The following is a 17,803-nucleotide window of genomic DNA, read 5'->3' on the forward strand; positions in this document are numbered from 1 at the left end:
AGTAAGGCATTAAATATCTGTGATACTTATAAGTTGCTGATCAAGAATAACAATTGAAGATTATGCTAGCTTTAGTGTACAGATAATCTTAATTTTAATAATGACAGGAGGCGAGTATTTTGCATAATCTTTCTTTACTATCTCCATAGCAGCAAAAAAAAAAAAAAGTGACAAAACTTTGAACCAATCACAATGTAGTATAGGGTATAAGAGGTGTGACATATGACATAATTTCCTCTTTAAAATTGCGACATCACAAGGTCATAAATGCAGAAAAATAACAGAACAACTGAAAAAAAGTCGATAGAACAAGAGAATGGAAACTAATCAGAATAAATTGAACAGGAACAGGTAGAATGCAGACGAAGGCATCCTGTTTTCAAACTATGATCTCCCAAGACCTGATGATAAGGTCCATGATGCGATGATGACGACATCTTGTATGGAGACCTTAATGATTCCATGTGGCTTCTGATTAAGCTGAAACGAGAGTATAAAGTGTGTTAGAGTCCAGAAATTATTGTTTAAAACAATGAGTGTCTGTCCCTTAATTTAATTTAATTTAATATCGTCTAGTATAATGATAATAATAACTAAACGTCCTCCCGACTAATGGTGTTAAATAAATATCCCACCCATAAGGAATATATATTTATAAATCTTCAAATGAATGTAAATAAGGCATTCAAACAAGTGCTACCAAGTTAGGTATTTATACAACAACATGAGAAAACAAAGTGCCATAGGTGGATATTAAATTAATAGGGAGGGAAGAACGAAAGAGAGCAGGGAGGGAAAATACTCGACTCCTGTCATTATTAAAATTGAGATTATCTGTACACTAAAGCTAGCATAATCTTCAATTTTATCACATGACAGGAGGCTTCGTATTTTGCAATTTCAACGCTGTGAAAGAAGAGAAAACGCCGGATTATCACGAGGACAAAAGTAGAATGTCCTAAAGGTAGATTCTCTGGTCCAGTCCGCCGCTTGTAAAATGTCCGAAAAGGGACGCGCCTGCCGCATAAGCGGAAGAGGCTGCTGCCCCACGTATGGAGTGTGCTCCAAAAGTTTGGTCAATACCGGCGAGGGATAGTAGCCATCTAACCCATCTGGCCAGTGTAGTAACCGAAACCGGACCGTAAGGGCGGACGTAAGAGATGAGAAGTTGATGAGTGGAAGACTGCCGCAACGTCGCGGTGGCTTCCACGTATTGACGGAGAGTTGAGACCACGCAGAGTTGAGGGTCAGAAGGGAAGAAAGGGTAGAAGACCGAGTGAGAGTTGGACTTAGTGCGACGTGAGACCTGAAAAGTAACACCCGCCGGACAGAAAGTAAACGCGTTGGCGTCAAAGGCGCGTACGTCCGATACCCGTCGAAAAGAAACCAGACAGAGCAGGAAGGTGAATTTTGTGGTAAGCTGGCGGAGTGACAGTTCCTCGTTGGGAGGCCAATTTCGTAAGAATTGCAGGACCACGCCAACGTCCCAAAGACTAGAGTATTTGGGTTCCAGGGGGTGCCGCAGGCGCATGCTGCGGAGAAGTCTGCAGATGAGCGGGTCCTTATCAACAGGTGTCCCCTGGGTCAGAGTATGGGCCGCTGAGATGGCTGACCGTACCACATTGATGGACCATTATGATTTTCCGGCAGTGAAAAGTGAGGTCAGGAAATTCATGATGGAGTGAGTAGGTGCAGTAAAGGGATTGAGGTTCCGTCCCACACATCAACTTGTCCAGGAGTGCCATGCTGATAAGTAGTACCTCCTTGTTCCTGGTGCCCATGAATCCCATAGAAGGTCCTTAGTTTCCTGCGATAATTCCTCAGTTCGCCAGGAGCCCCGGAAAGAGTCCAGGCCACAAGGGGCAAGCGTTCCTGCAGGACTAGCGGGTGAGGTAGGCCCAATGGGTTCCTGAGGATGGTTGGGGCATCTGGTAGGAGGAGGTGATCCTTGATTGAAAGTTCCAGAAGGTCCAGGTACCATGGCTGACTCTGCCAGAGCGGCGTGATGAGAATTATTCTCACTCCCTGTAGACGGATCCGGTGAAGGACCCTCGTTATTGCAGAAGGTCGGAATGCTTAAGCACCGTCCCGTGGCCATTGTTGGAGGAAAGTGTCCGTTGCGAGGCTCTCCGGGTCTGGGAGCCAGCTGAAGTAAGCATCTGTCTGTCGATTGTTGTGGGACACGAATAGGTCTATGGAGAGAGGTCACCTCTGTACATCCAGTAGTGCGAAAATATGAGGGTCTAGTTGCCAATCGCTGGCATCCCGCCATTGGCGTGAATACCAATCCGCCGTCGTGTTGGAGTCTCCTGGTAAGTGCTCTGCCAGCAAGGTGATGTTGCGTGGTAGGCAGTAATCGAAGATCTCTTTCGTGAGATCCACCAGTGCTTGAGAACGAGTGCCTCCAAGGCGGTTGATGTATCTTACCGCTGAGACGTTGTCCATGCAGAGTAGGATGCAGCAGTTGGATCGGTCCTTTGCCAGACTGCGAATGGTGAATGACCCAGCCAAGAGTTCCGGGCAATTGATGTGCATCGAGAGCTCTTCGGAAGTCCAGACTCCTCCTGTGGACGTGGTTCCGTCTGTTGCTCCCCAGCCTGAACGACTGGCATCCGATTCCAGTACGAAGTCTGGCTGGTTCCCGAATATGGCCCTGCCATTCCAAGCCTGCATGCAGTTCAGCCACCAGTGTAGCTCCTCCCGAACTTCGGCCGACATTAGAACCGGTTGGTCGTATGTCGATTGTCTGCGAAGGAATCTTGCCTTGAGGCGTTGCATGGCCCTGTAGTGCAGGGGTCCGGGGAAAATGGCCTGGATGGATGCGGAGAGAAGGCCTACGATCCGTGCCAGTAATCGTAGGGGTATGGTTGTCCGACGAAGGACTTTCCGGATCTCCCTGCGGATGGCCGTAATTTTGTTAGCCGGGAGGTGGAGAGTGCATGATGTGGAGTCTATTACGAATCCGAGGAATTGAACTGATTGAGCCGGGGTCATTGCGGACTTGGGGCGATTGACGACGAAACCTAGAGACTCCAAAAGGTGTACTGTGTGATTCGTGTGTCTCCGCAGAGTCTCTGCATCCTCGTCGAAGATCAGGATGTCGTCGAGGTAGATAATGCATCTTATGCCTTGGGCTCTGAGCTTCGCCACTACTGGCTTCATAATCTTGGTGAAGCACCACGGGGCTGAACTGAGGCCAAACGGGAGGCAGGTGAACTGCCAGGGGGTCCCGTGCCAGAAGAAACGGAGGTAGGGACGGCTGCTTCTGTGTACCGGAATGGTCAGGTACGCGTCTTTGAGGTCCAGACAAGTGAACCAGTCATCGCGTCAAAGTAAGTCCCGGAGAAGATGGATACCTTCCATTTTGAAATGTCGGTATACAACGTGAGAATTGAGCTCTAGGAGATTGATAACGGGGCGAAATTCACCGGTTTTCTTCCTGATCAGGAAGATATTGCTGTAGAAACCGGTGGAATCCGGAGCTGGTTGGATGGCACCCTTGGAGTGAAATTCTCGTAGCTCTGCGTCTATGAGGCGGGCGTCTGTCCGTGTAGTCTGGATCGGACGTGGAGAGGCCAGCTGGAGCGGGGTCAAGTCGAACTCTATTCGATAGCCCTGCACCGTTTGGAGTATCCACGCGTCTGAAGATAGTTCTGCCCAGTTCTGGAAAAAAAGAGAAACACGACCTGCGATATGACAGGAGGTTAGAGGCAGAGTATGACTTCGACTTACCGTTGGAGAATCTTGCCCGTGAGCGTCCTCGGCTGCCTCGGCCACGATCAGATCCCCTGAATTGGTGGAATCTATGTCGGGTAGATGAGTCTGGGTAGAACGGTTGAGTCCTTGTTGTACGGAGGCCGGATGGCCAAAAAAACGGCTGGCGGCACGGCTCCTCTGCCGTCCAGCCCTTCCAAAAACACCACGGGTGTGAGAACCGCGGAAGACTTTCCGCATTGAAGTTTGTGCCTTATTAAGGGATGTGAATATATTGACCCTTTTATTCAATTCCTTAAGGAAGGCCTCTCCAAACAATTTACCCTGTGCAAAGGGTCCTAATTCTTTATCCCCCCGTTCGACCAGTTTTTCGTCGATACGGTAAGGTGCTGCTCGGCGCCTCTCCGAAGAGAGGGCTACGTTGGTGTTCCCTAGGAAACAGAAACACCTCTGTGCCCATTCCCGGGTATCTCATGCCCATGCACCGTATTTGGGGTAAAAGTGTCAGCCCTTTCATAGGCGTCATCCGCCACATCCATGATTCTAGCTAGTGGCCCAATGGCGTCTAGCAGTTTGTCCTGTGCTCCTTTAAAACCGCACTCTATGCCATTGCGCGGGTCCCGACCCCCTCGGGACATGAACGTAGTCATGAGCAAGTCAAACTCGGGGGTGTGCTTCACTTTGTCTGGTAGGCTAGGCCGAGGGCATTCGGATCTCATCCGTTTCCTCACTCCTTTGTCCAGAGATTTCCTGAGTCAGAAGTGCATAAACCTTGCCAAATGCTCGGGTGGTGACCATTCTTCCGAACGGGGATGCCAGATGTTTCTTGGGTCAAACATTTGGAGGCCCGAATTGTCAAGGAAAATCTCCGTGCCCTCTTGTGGGTTATCCATGGATGTCGCCATGGAGTCCTGGGGCTCACCCAGACACTGTTCCCTTATGAAGTAAGGGTCAAAGTTGGCCGCGGAATCCCTGTCGGAGTCCTCCTGGTCGGAGACTGCAGCCTGCCATTCATCCAGCACAGCTAGTGCATGAGTGGGTTCTACGTCTTCCTCACCTGAGGAAAGTTGTGTGAGGTCATGGGTAGCACGAACCGTGGCTTTTCTGCGCTTAGCAGGGGCTTTACCTTTAGATTTGCGTGGCGCAGTGGCTTCGCCCTTCCAATGGCAATTAGGCCGATGGGAGCGTTCTCTGGAGGAGTCAGAGTTTTCGGAGTCCGCGGGGACTTCAGAGTCTGTTGGTAATGACTTGGAAGCAGCCTGTTCCATAGCTGCAGCCACAGCTGCTGTTATCATGGCCTGGAGGTCTGAGGTTTGCAATTCCTCCATGATATGGAATCAGTATTCAGGGCTCACCCGATAAATTGCGTGAGGGCACTTAGGCACAATTAGTGGACAGAGGTGGTATGGTATCAGGAATGAATAACCTGAGACTAGAGACCGGTAGGTTGTAGTAGGATGAAGAGGGCTGTTTCACTGGGGCTCACCCAGGTAATCGGAATCCTGCATGAACATTTCCGTTTAGCAGCACAAAATGGGAGCTCACCCTGGCCAGAATAAGGTACAGACCAACTGGCTAAAACCAACCCCAAGTGCAAGGCACTAACCTGACTTGGTCCCACTGAGTGAAAAAGGCAAGATACAAGAGGATTTCCAGTTGCTTGCAGTGGATTAGCTGGAGCAGAAAAACAGGCAGTGTCTATCTCTTTAAGATGGCCGCCGGACTGACAGCCATTAGTATGGGGAGGATAGTACCTCCCCCAGTTTAGGCGGCAAAACTAGATGCTTGCCGTTTGTGTAATTAAACTGCCGAACGCGCGTATAGTAAAATGGTCGCTAACGCCAAAAAAAGGCGATCGCGTCAAACTGCCGAATGAGAAGCGTTTGGTAGAAAAAAACAAATAGTCAATGTGCGGTCGCACAGAAAACGACCATGGGCATTCATGTCAAAATGGCGATCGCGCAAAACTACCGAACGAAAGCGTTCGGTAGAAAAAAAACGAAACGGTTCTGCGCGAGCGCACAGAAAAAAACGTTGACAGAAGACAAGGGTATGGAGAAAGTACAGATGGCGGGGAATCCGTGAGAGACACCTGGGCAGCCAGAGGCAAGGTCCCACGGTATACAGATAAGGTGAGAAAAATACTAGGGTAAGTATATAAAGACACAGTGATAGAACTAAATGTAGGATAGAGAATAAATATATACTGAATATTGATAACTCAAAATTTCTACTTAGCTTGTGATGGAGCAGCAAAGAAAGAGGAAATGATGTCATATAACACACCTCTTATACCCTATACTACATTGTGATTGGTTCAAAGTTTTGTCACTCTTTTCTTTGCTGCTATGGAGATAGTAAAGAAAGATTATGCAAAATACAAAGCCTCCTGTCATGTGATAAAATTGAAGGTGCGCCTTTAAAAATGTTGTCTCATGGAAGTGTGCTTTGGTGCAAAAAGGTTTGGCAACCACTGGTATAATAAGCCTTATTTTCACAGGCTGAAGCACCACGCCATCCTCAGTATGAGTGTTGATTGAGAATACATTTGTAGCAGTTTCTTAATATATATCTAAATAAAACATGTCCTGATATCAACTTTATTTTTATTTTTAGAAACCAATGACAGCCTAAACAAAGATGAGAAACGATTATGAAGAAAGCCAGATGGATAAAAGCAAGTCCTATGTCCAAATTAATCTACAAAGGAAACAAAAGACCTCAATAAAAATTTGGACGTATTTAAAAACATCATTAAAGAAGAAATGTACCTGCACTACTACCAGGGCAAAGAAGTCATTCATTGGATTTTTTCCTGTGATACAATGGCTTCCAAAATACAACTTTAAAGAAAACACATGGGGGGATATCATGTCGGGTCTAATAATTGGCATCATATTAGTGCCTCAAGCCATAGCCTACTCACTTCTTGCAGGTCTAAAACCTATTTACAGCCTGTATACATCTTTTTTTGCAAATTTAATTTATTTCATAATGGGAACCTCTCGCCATGTGTCAGTAGGCATTTTCAGTTTGTTAAGTTTGATGGTTGGTCAGGTGGTGGATCGAGAAGTACTATTGGCTGGTTTTGACCTGGATGATGACGTTGCCCATAAAGTACATGGTTTGAACGAAAGTGACATAATGGGAATCACAAGTGTTAACATCAGTTTGGGAGTGGTGGATCTGGAATGTGGAAAAGAATGCTATGCAATCAGTATTGCAGCGGCACTGACATTTATTGCTGGGATTTATCAGGTAAGGTTCTATACTGGTATAACATCTTTAATATCACATCTTGGATGTCCACTTTGCCTCTACAGACTGACTGTCATCGCAAACACTTATTAGAAAATCAATGAGACAAAAGAAACTAAATAATCAAGCAAACACTAACTTCTAGGGTTGTAAAAAAAATATTAACATTTGACTTTTTGATTAACAACAAATCTTCAAGCGGGTTATTTACTAAGCTCCGAAATGTAGCAAATTAAAATCCTAAATTCAAAGTTTTTGCATTTTTAGCATGCACTCTACCATATTTTTTTCTATCCTTGATTCTTTTTTCAAGGGCACATACAAACAGGTTATTCAAATAGGGTTTTTCTCTAAAGACTGAATTGATGAAAATTTTAAATAAATTTTAAATGTTACAGACAAAAAAAAAAGGCAAACTGAAAGTAACACTTTTGCACTATCCATGTCAATTCCATCCATCCTGGAGACATTGTTTGGTTGACGATGTTTGGGCTCAGGGTAATGCAGCTCTCTCAGCTGTTAAATGCAGGGCCGCCATCAGGGGGTGACAACCATGATTGTTGTCATGCGCCCGGGCCCCACGTGTAGCGGCGGAACTGCCGCCGGTGCAGTTGCACTCGGGCCCGCACGTTGATGGGGTCTATCGGGTGGCTCACGCACTTAGGGCCACCTGACGGGCCCTATATCTTCAGGGGCCCGGTCAGCGCTGTGGCCGTGTAATAGCGCGACCGGGCCCCTTTAAAAAATAAAAATAAAAATGTAGCCACAGCGCAAGTGCTGCTGGGAGGAAGTGGTCACTTCCTCCCAGCTCACTGCGCACGGGAGGAGAGCCAGCCAGGCAGTGAAGAGGGAGAGTCGCGCCGACTCCCATCAGCCCCAGCCACCCTCCTGCAAAGAAAAGGTAAGAAACAGGAGGGTGGATGGAAAATTAGCTCTGTGTGTGTATGTTAGTATGTCAGTGTGTATGTATGTATATATGTCAGTATGTCTGTGTGTGTGTATGTATGTTAGTATGTCTGTCTGTATGAATGTCTGTCTATATGTATGTATGCCAGTATCAATGTAGGTCTGTATGTCATTATGAATGTATGTCTGTGTGTGTATGTATATATGTCAGTATGTGTGTATGTCCGTATGCATGCATGTATGTCTGTCAGTATGTATGTATGTATATATGTATGTCGGTATGAATGTACGTATGTATGTATGTATGGATGTCAGTGTCTGAATGTCTGTATGAATGTATGTCTGTATGTATGTATGCCAGTTTCAATGTATGTCTGTCATTCTGAATGTGTGTATGGATATCAGTGTCTGTATGCATGTATGTCTGTATGTATGTATGTCTGTATATCATTATGAAAGTATGTATGTATGTCGGTGTCTGTATGTATGTCAGTATGTATGTATGTGTCTGTATGTCCTTATGCATGTGTGTCTGTCTGTCACTATGTATGCCTGTGTGTATGTCTCAGTATGTGTGTGTCAGTATGTATGCCTATATGCGTGTATGTCTGTTAGTATGTATCTGTGTACTTTTGTATCAGTGTGTGTGTTTGTGTCTGTGTCTGTATTCCTGTGGGTGGGATTTGGAGGCGGTCTCTGTGGGGGGGGGGGCTGGGAGGTGGGCCCCCGGGGGCCCAGACCCTGTGCTGAGTTAGGGGCCCCAAAATTTCTGGTGGCAGCCCTGGTTAAATGTCATCCAGGTTGAACAAAATTGACACTAGCGGAAGTGGTAATTCTGTATTATCAATGCAGCTGATATGGAGCAGTCAGTTGGCACCAGGGAGAGCTCCAATGTATATCAAACGATTCTTAAACTGTTTGGTATTAACCAGGGAGGGACTCTAGGCAACCTAACTACTAAATTTCATACCCAGATTCTGTAGTGGAACACTTTGTTTCAGTTTTTAAAACTGTTGCAGCACTGGAAGGCCATGTAATCGGGGGCACCAGAACAAGTATTGACTAGATTCCCAACTGCAGTGATTGGCTGAATTATAAAGTAATAACCCGGGTGCTTTCAGTTATGCTGCAAATTTCATGGAGCCAATAGTAGAGCAATGTTTCAAATATACCAGTCATCAAAAATAATCTGTTGATGCAGTGTAGATTAAATGTATAACTATATAGAGGTGACCTTAAAGGAACACTCCAGACTCGTAAAACATTTTAGCTTTCTGAATTGCTGAAGTACCTTATATCTTTTTAATTTTACAAAAAGTGCAGATTTCAATTGAAATTGGCACTTCTAAGAATTAACCTCGTCTGTCCTGCCCTCCCTCCCCCACTCCCCCACCCACTGTCTGTCAATCAGGCACTGTTACTTCCTCAAGAGGCAGCAATGGTCCAAAGATTTCTCATTGAGCTGAGTTGAGAAGTTCATGATTGGACAGCCATAGAAACTTTGCACTTGGGCTGCAGCCTTTGCATGCTATGAAAAAATGCAAAGTTAAATGCATACATGTTTTCATTGGTGTTTACATCTACTAAATAGTTATTTCTTGTTATGCAACAATTTATCTTGAGCACAATAATTAAAGAGGAACATGAAAGCAAAACCAATATAATCAATGGTTTCTCAATCCATGAGAAACATGGAGTAACTTTTGGCAACCAGAACAGTCATAATGTTGCACACTGTTGCATGGTGGCTTTGTAAATTGAACTTTAAATCACATACAAGTCTCCTGCAGGTTTTAGCAGGCTATTAACAGAGCAGTAGATAATACATTCTAGATTAAACAATAAAGGACGTTTTAAAAAAGTATTTATATTTACAGGAAGTGTTTAGGAAGGATATGCAAGTCACATGCAGGGAGGTGTGACCAGGGCTGCATAAACATAGTGATTTAACGCCTAAGTGGCAGAGTATTGAACAGTGAGACTGTATGGAGCATGATCTATACACAAAAACTGCTTCATTAAGCTAAAGTTGTTTTTGTGCCTGTAGTGTCCATTTAATGTTTCATGTTCCATAACAGAAGAAAACTTTACATGTTGTGATGTTCCCACATATTTGCCACTCAAAGTTACTAAAAAGTCTCAGTCAACAAAATATGTTTAAAATTAATGCTGAATTAAAATTGACCTTAATGAGTAAGAAATAAGTGTAGATCAGTACTATTGTTCGGCCACGTGAGTTCACTCTATAAAACAATGGTGTACCAGACATATTATGTGAGGACATAGGTGACTAAAATGTATTGAAAAAATGAACACTTTTGTATAGTACCGATGTCAGACACTGTCTTAAGATCACAAAGAGGAGAAAGGAAGGCAGAGCTACTGTTAAAGTCATTGCTTACCAACGTTCCTTTGTGACCGATCGCTTTAATAAAGAAAAACGATCGTGATCATTTGTTTTCAGGTTTTTTATATCAACAAAACAGAGATAGTAGCTTAAAGATGAATTACTTTTGTTTTAACATCATGTCTTTTATTCAACAGCTTCTGATGGGTATATTTCGCTTGGGTTTCCTGTCTGTGTATCTCTCAGAGCCCATGCTGGATGGATTTGCAACTGGAGCTTCCCTGACAATATTAACAGCCCAAGTGAAGTACCTTCTTGGAATAAAAATCCCACGCAGTCCAGGTGTAGGAATGCTAGTAATAACATGGATTAATATATTTAAAAATATTCATCATACAAATGTTTGTGATGTCATTACAAGCGCTATTTGTATTTCTGTAATGGTTGCTGCTAAGGAACTAGGAGATCGTTACAAAGACAAAATTAAGATTCCTCTACCAACAGAATTAATTGTAATTGTTGTTGCCACTCTGGTATCGCATTACTGTAATCTAAATGAACTTTATGGTACCAGTGTTTCGGGTGTAATTCCAACTGGATTTATACCTCCTAAAGTCCCTGACTTTAGTCTCATGGGCAAAATTGCTGTGGACGCTGTGCCCTTAGCTATTGTCAGTTTTGCGTTCACAATTTCCTTATCTGAAATGTTTGCAAAGAAATACGCATATAGCGTGAAAGCCAACCAGGAGATGTTTGCCATAGGATTCTGCAACATCCTCCCGTCATTTTTCCACTGTTTTGCCACAAGTGCAGCTCTTGCAAAAACTCTTGTGAAAACCTCTACTGGGTGCAAGACACAAGTATCTAGTGTCGTAAGTGCGATAGTTGTACTACTGGTTCTTCTTTTCTTCGCACCACTGTTTTATTCACTACAGAAATGTGTGTTGGCCTGTATAATCATTGTCAGTTTGCGAGGAGCTCTCAGGAAATTTAAGGATTTGCCAGCCCAGTGGCACCTCAACAAAATAGATGCCATCATATGGAGTGTCACCGTCTGCTCATCTGCCCTCATCAGTACAGAAATAGGGCTTTTGGTTGGGATAGTCTTTTCAATGCTATGCCTCGTTATACGTACTCAAGTACCGCACACAGCCTCACTTAGCCACATTCAGAACACGGTCTTTTATGAAGATGGAGAGAGATATGAAAATCTCTTCCCTATTCCCAAGATTAAAATATTCCGCTTTGAGTCACCCCTTTACTATGCAAACAAGACGTACTTTTTAAAATCAGTGTACAAAATCGTTGGCATGGACCCATCCTTGGAAATGATACGACGTAAGAAAATGGAGAAGAAGATGAAAAAGGAAATGAAAAGGAAGCAAGCGGACACCACAAACGACAGGGATAATGGGGATAGCCGCATACAACTAGTCCACAAGAGAAATGATATTCAAACCATTATTGTTGATTGCTCGTCCATTACTTTCTTAGACACTTCTGGCATCAGTGCCTTAAAAGGATTATTGAAAGATTACCAGGAAGTTCAAATCAGTGTTATTTTGGCTTGTTGTAATACTTCTGTCATTGATTCTTTGTGTAGGGGTGAGTACTTTGGGAAGGGAAACAATGATATGCACAAATTGCTCTTTCATACTGTACATGATGCTGTTCAGTTTGCTAAAGAGCAAGAGTTTTCAACAACAGACACAAATGTTTAGGTGAAAAAGATTGACTACAGTTATATATTTACCACTGTAAAAATAGGACAGAAGCAGGACCAAGCCAGGAGTTAATGCTGCCATGACAGAATTGTGCTTTCGACATCTATCTTCCCAACTGTTTTCATGTACATCTCTTAATTTTGTTTGAAAAGTTGCAGACTGGTACCCTAGCCAGCCTGCTAGATCATCTGTACGGGCAAGCCAGTCCTGACCAAACAGCACTTCTAAACTCTGAATAAGTGTGTTGTAAATGATAAAAAAATAACAATGTATAGAGAAAAACCTTTACTCTTTAACCCATTATGATTTCTGTATCTTGTATGCGTTACATTGATACCAGAAAATATTTTTTAAATAAAATGTATGCCTAAATGTTTTTACATTGACTTCTTTATTTATTGAAGAGATTTTAATGGAAAACTATGTCCAAAAATGCCAATTTCTTAATGCATATAATTAAAAAAAATGCATTTACTATATTTTGGACAAATATTTCATATGCCCTAAAAACATTCTTTTCACTTCCAAGTTTATTCTTTATCCATGAGTTTGAGAGTTAAACTGCCAGCAACAGAAGCTTTGACATTTCACTAAACACTGGATTTTGTCCAAATTGACATTTCTATAAAAATGTCCAAATACCAAGAGGAATGTCGATTTTCAGATTTACTAACACCTATTCCAGTTGAAACTCTGTCGATCCGACCAGTTCTGTGTCAATCAATCAAAAGCGTTTGGTGTCAGTCATTTTTGCATCCAAACACTATACAAAGCATAGAATTCAGAATATTTACAAACCAGTCAATTTAAACTCATACGGGACTGAATACAACCAGTTGACCAGAGACCATCTAATTGAAATAGTCAAGTTTTTAAGTCAGCTGTTTTGTGGGTAGCACCTCTAGTAGCTGTTAAAAAGGCAGGGTTAAAATGACAGGGGCATGGCACCTAGACCACTACGTTGAGAATCGGTCTGCATAGTTATAGCGTTCCTTTAAAAAAAAAAAAAACCTTAGTGCTGTGATGATCGGTAGTCAGGTGGCTGCTAGCAAGCTTTTTCTAACCAGCTTCCACATTAAAAAGATTAAGAGGAAAGAGGGGGCATATCCACTTAACAGTGGGCAGCCAGTGTACCTATACACTAGCGACTGGGCAGTCATTGCTGCCCACACACTGGAAAGACCCCATCCCACCCATAAAAAATTGGGGGAGGCATCCTAAGGTCCTTCCCAGCCACTATCCATTGCTGACAGGGCAATTAATATTCTAATTACCGGTTGAGAGGAACCTAATGTTTGAGGTTTGCCTCATTTTTTAGTACTGTCCTGTTATCCCTATTTAGTTCCCTGGTGTCCCACATCCAGGGACATCAGGGAACTGGTCCTTTGAAGTACATAGCGAGTGCATGATTAGAAGCACTCGCGCTGTGATGCACGCAGTAGGACCATGCAGAGAGCACTTCAGACTAGCGTGTGAGTACACCCACTTTTACGGGGACATGAATGTGGCCACTGACATAAATTGTATCACTGGCAGCTTCCCCTTGAAGGACTGCGCATACATTCCGATTTTATAACTTCCAATGATGGAAGGTATGTCACACCTTCAGACAGATGAAGTTGCTTTGGGTGTTAGTAGATAGTATATGTATTTATTTGTAATATAGGGAAAGTTTCCTCCTTTGGGTCGAGCCACTACCAGGTCTTGTTATTGGAATATATGTATGGGGGTCCATAGTTGATGTTCATGACAGACATTGGACAGCCAGTGCAGAATAACACAGGGCTAGTGATAGAAAAGTCATCATTGCAGGGTAACAAGTTTGGTGTCATGTTCATATAATAGAGAGGTACAAATACCAGGTACAAACGTCAAGAGCCAGAATGTAATGTAATTGGAATAATTGTTATCAAACAGGTTAGAGGGGAATGAGGACGACCAAGTAAACATGAAAAAAATGGAAACACAGGTAAATAAAAACATGAGACACAAAAAAGATTGGCACACAAAACCTAGGAGAACTTGCTGCGTGTATATGGAAAGCAGTTTAAAATAAATAAAATAAAGTACATTACAAGAACAGGTACAAACTATCAACAGGTGATATCAGAATGTACTACAGGATAGCACAGGGAAACAGGAACTTGAGTTGGATGACAAAAAACAGAGACCTAAGCAGGAATGTTACATTGGGACTAAAAATGCAACTAAACAATAATAAGAAGAACGAACTGCTAAAGTTATCTGATAAACTGCTGAAAGAGCAACATTTCTCTGTTTTGAAATTATGCATTTCTGTTTCCAGTTGAACAATAATATAAAAATGCTTTTGAACATAAATTATTAATATCTAAACTGAAGGACTCCCCAACAAAATAATGTTTTGGATACTTGAGAAAAGTAATCATTGTCCGGCTCGCCTAAGCGAATACATTTCCCCAAATCAAATAAAAATAAATAAAGAGGTTTAGATACTTACGAAACGGTGATAAGATACAGTAGCCAGTGGATTCTGACCTGTACAATACCACTCTGGGGTACAGAAGAAATGTAGGCCAAATTCAGTCTTTGATCCTTTCCAAGAAAATATGCTTCAGATTTATCATGTGGTTGGGGCGGGCTGTAAAATAATAATTCATTTACACCTCATATGTAACATGCTCATTTTGCTGCCACTTACATTTCTGAAACTCAATCTCTTCCACCTGTCGTCCATACTGTTGTGTATGCACCCTAATGCCCAGTGCTTCTCTGTGAAAAACATTAGATTGTTTAGATTAGTGGTGCCCAAAAGGTAGATCCCCAGATTTTGTACTACAACTCCCATGATGCTTTGCATGCCTTTGGAATGCCTTCAGAATTGCAAAGCACCATGGAAGCTGTAGTGTTAAAACATCTGCTAACCTACTTTTTGGGCAACCCTGATTTAGATAGTGTAGACCTATCAGCAGGAGTAGCAGAGCTGCAGTGATTAAGTCCTCTTATTGACAGTTATATAGTTACATAGGCTGTAAAGAGACATGTGTCCATCAAGTTCAGCCTTCCTCACATTTGGTTTTGCTGTTGATCCAAAAGAAGGCAAAAAAAAAAAAACAGTTTGAAGCACTTTTTGCAACAAGCTAGGAATAAAAAATTCCCTCTTGACACCAAATTTGGCAGTCAGATTTTATCCTAGGATCAAGAAGCTATTACCCTACATTGAAAAATTATATACTTGAATATTCTGTTTTTTGCAAGTATGCATCTAGTTGTTGTTTAAACATCTGTACGGACTCTGATAAAACCACTCCTTCAGGCAGAGAATTCCACATCCTTATTGTTCTTACGGTTAAAAAAAAAAACCTTTCCTTTGCCTTAGACTAAATCTTCTTTCTTCCAGTCTAAATGCATGACCTTGTGTCCTATGTATAGTCCTGTTTGTGAATAGATTTACACACAATGGTTTGGAAGTAGTAGCTTTTTTTTACAGGTACAGTGAGGCTCTGTATCTAAATGGACTACAAAACACTCCTAAGTCATGAATAAATGCATATTTATTTAGTCATCGCAGTGTTTCATAGTTATGGTGCAGAGGTTTCCTCAAACTTTTACAGCCTCAGCCTTTACAGTACCACCAAAAAAATATATCCTGTACCTTCTAAGATACTTGCAACTATTTTCCACAATATTAAATTCACAGTGGTATTCATTGATCATCCTGCTTTAAGATTCTCTCATTTCATATGTGAATTTATTCACAGAGTACATTAACAAGGGTCTCCATATCTATACCTGGAAAAAAGGGAAGTAGGTGTTGTTACACGTTTAAACATGGGGCTCTCAATTGGACAGTCAAAAGATTAATAACTGAACACTGCTGATTGGCTGGGTTGTAAAATGACACGCTCAGTTAGGCAGCAGCTGTACTGTGTGTAAATCTGTGAGAGGGTTATTAACTAAAGTGAGAAGTCAAAGTGAATTTCAAATTTAAGGCCAGAATAGCCAAAACGGGAAAAATCCTCCAAGTCAGCTATGCATTCATTTCGGCTCCTCTGGCCTAACATTAGAAAATAACTTTATATTCTTACGCTCATTGTCAATTTCTACAGTAATACCCCGTTCAGAAAGCAGTAAAAAAAAGCAACTTGTGTTTCGTTCAAGAAAAAAAAAGTTATTTATCAAGTTTGCTAATACCATCGTAAAGTTGTATTCTCAATCGATGCTGCCATCACATTAACTACTATTTCTTAAACATGCATTTATTATTTCCCTGTGTTATATGCTAGGTAAAACTTACCAAAATCCAGTGCTTTTCCAGAAATGTTTCATTGGCTTTCTATTTTTTGTTGGGTCTATTTTAATAACATAACTATCACACCATATACCTTGTAGTAGTCCCAGGACTAAAGCAATGCTTAATGCTTCCATGCATATAAAAATACAGAAACTTTTTTACACAGCGAGAGCAAAGAAATGTATAACTTTAGCAAGACTAGCAAGCATGTATTCTGTGGATACTTTTTTTTTTTTTTAAAGACCTACTTCCTATGTTACTCAGTAGGGGGAGGAACTGTGCAATGCAAGCAGCCTTCCAATGAGATGACAGAGAAAAATGTGGTTTCCCCTTCTTTCATGAAGTGGTTTTCTCCAGTCTTGTCCTGAACATTGCTTAAGACTAGATTCAAAGCTGTGCAGTCTGAGTGGCTCGATCATACCAATGGAATATGTGAAACAAATATATTATGTAAAAAAAAAAAATAGGTTCAGCGGTGATGAATACGCTGCAAGGGCTAAAAGACTTATAAACAAAATGTTCACCTAATTTTAACCCTGTAATTAATAGGACTGCACTTAATCATAAGTAAAAAGTGTTTTTAACCCTTTAATCACCAGATGGTTGGGAGGGACCTAAAAAATACACAGAGGGCCAATATAGCATTATGAATATAGTTTTGTATTCCTAATGCTATTGTGTTTCTTTAACTCCTTAAGACCGCAGCCAAATGTACAAGTTGTGATCCAAACAAAACGTAAACAAAACCTGGCATTTGCGCTATATGTCTGTCCAACCGTAATTCACCCCTTTCATATTAAATGCACCCACACTTATTATATATCATGTTATTCAGGGGAAATAGGGCTTTCGTTTAACATTTTTAAACGAACATTTTTAAAGTTTTTTTAGTTCTACGTGACATTTTAACTGTGAACATCCTGCTATTTAGACCCTGAAGAAAGTCCCGAACTGGGACTGAAACGTTGGTTGTTTTTTAACATTATTCAATAATTTTTTTTGGCTTTTTAAAGTCCGGTGAGCAGCCATTTCTTACTGCTATTTATATATATATATAACATATACAGGTGGTCCTCATTTAGCAACCTACCTGTTTTATGACAGCTCGCACTTACAACCAGGCATAAGTGCATGACGTCGTGGGGATTCCAAGCTCTGATGCGCATGTCTATGTTCAGGGAATCTTCCCCAAACATAGACGACCGCACCAGAGCAAGGAATCCCTCAAATCTATGTGCCCCGAACATAGACGAACGCACCACAGCAAGGAATCCCTTAACTCCTCACTTACTGACCGATTTGTTCTATGACCGGCTTAAAAAAATTCTCAAATAGGACATGGGTGAGAATCCATGACTAAAGTACAATGTGAGAGAAAAATAACACAAAAAAATGACTACCTAAAAGACTGGTGCTAGAATTAGTGCATGGAAAGTGTTAAAATACCACCATTTGAAATACCCTAGGGCAGTGATGGCGAACCTTTTTGAGCCCGAGTGCCCAAACCGCAATACATGACAACTTTTTTTCCTTAAAGTGCCAACACGGCAATTGCGTGTGTGTGTGTGGGGGGGGGGGTGC

At 42.0% G+C, this 17,803-nt stretch overlaps 2 protein-coding genes across 6 annotated transcripts in view; one reads left to right on the top strand and one right to left on the bottom strand.

The window, feature by feature from the left end:
• Positions 1-12,325, top strand: part of SLC26A1 (solute carrier family 26 member 1) — a 60,946-nt gene extending 48,621 nt beyond the window's left edge. For all 4 annotated transcript variants that reach the window (XM_063458715.1, XM_063458716.1, XM_063458717.1 and 1 more), the window contains 2 exons: positions 6,331-6,972; positions 10,423-12,325. In XM_063458715.1, coding sequence (XP_063314785.1) covers positions 6,355-6,972; positions 10,423-11,946 — 2,142 coding nt within the window. In that variant the 5' untranslated portion in view covers positions 6,331-6,354 and the 3' untranslated portion in view covers positions 11,947-12,325. The remainder of the gene's footprint in view (positions 1-6,330; positions 6,973-10,422) is intronic.
• IDUA (alpha-L-iduronidase) overlaps positions 1-16,423 on the bottom strand; it is a 140,074-nt gene extending 123,651 nt beyond the window's left edge. For both annotated transcript variants that reach the window (XM_063458719.1, XM_063458721.1), the window contains exons 1-2: positions 16,226-16,423; positions 14,429-14,569 (exon numbers count right to left, since the gene is read on the bottom strand). In XM_063458719.1, the coding sequence (XP_063314789.1) occupies positions 14,429-14,569; positions 16,226-16,356 (272 nt within the window). In that variant the 5' untranslated portion in view covers positions 16,357-16,423. The remainder of the gene's footprint in view (positions 1-14,428; positions 14,570-16,225) is intronic.
• Between the last annotated feature and the right edge of the window lie 1,380 nt (positions 16,424-17,803).

This window comes from Pelobates fuscus, chromosome 6 (assembly GCF_036172605.1).
Source record: "Pelobates fuscus isolate aPelFus1 chromosome 6, aPelFus1.pri, whole genome shotgun sequence".
Classification (NCBI taxonomy): Eukaryota; Metazoa; Chordata; class Amphibia; order Anura; family Pelobatidae; genus Pelobates; species Pelobates fuscus.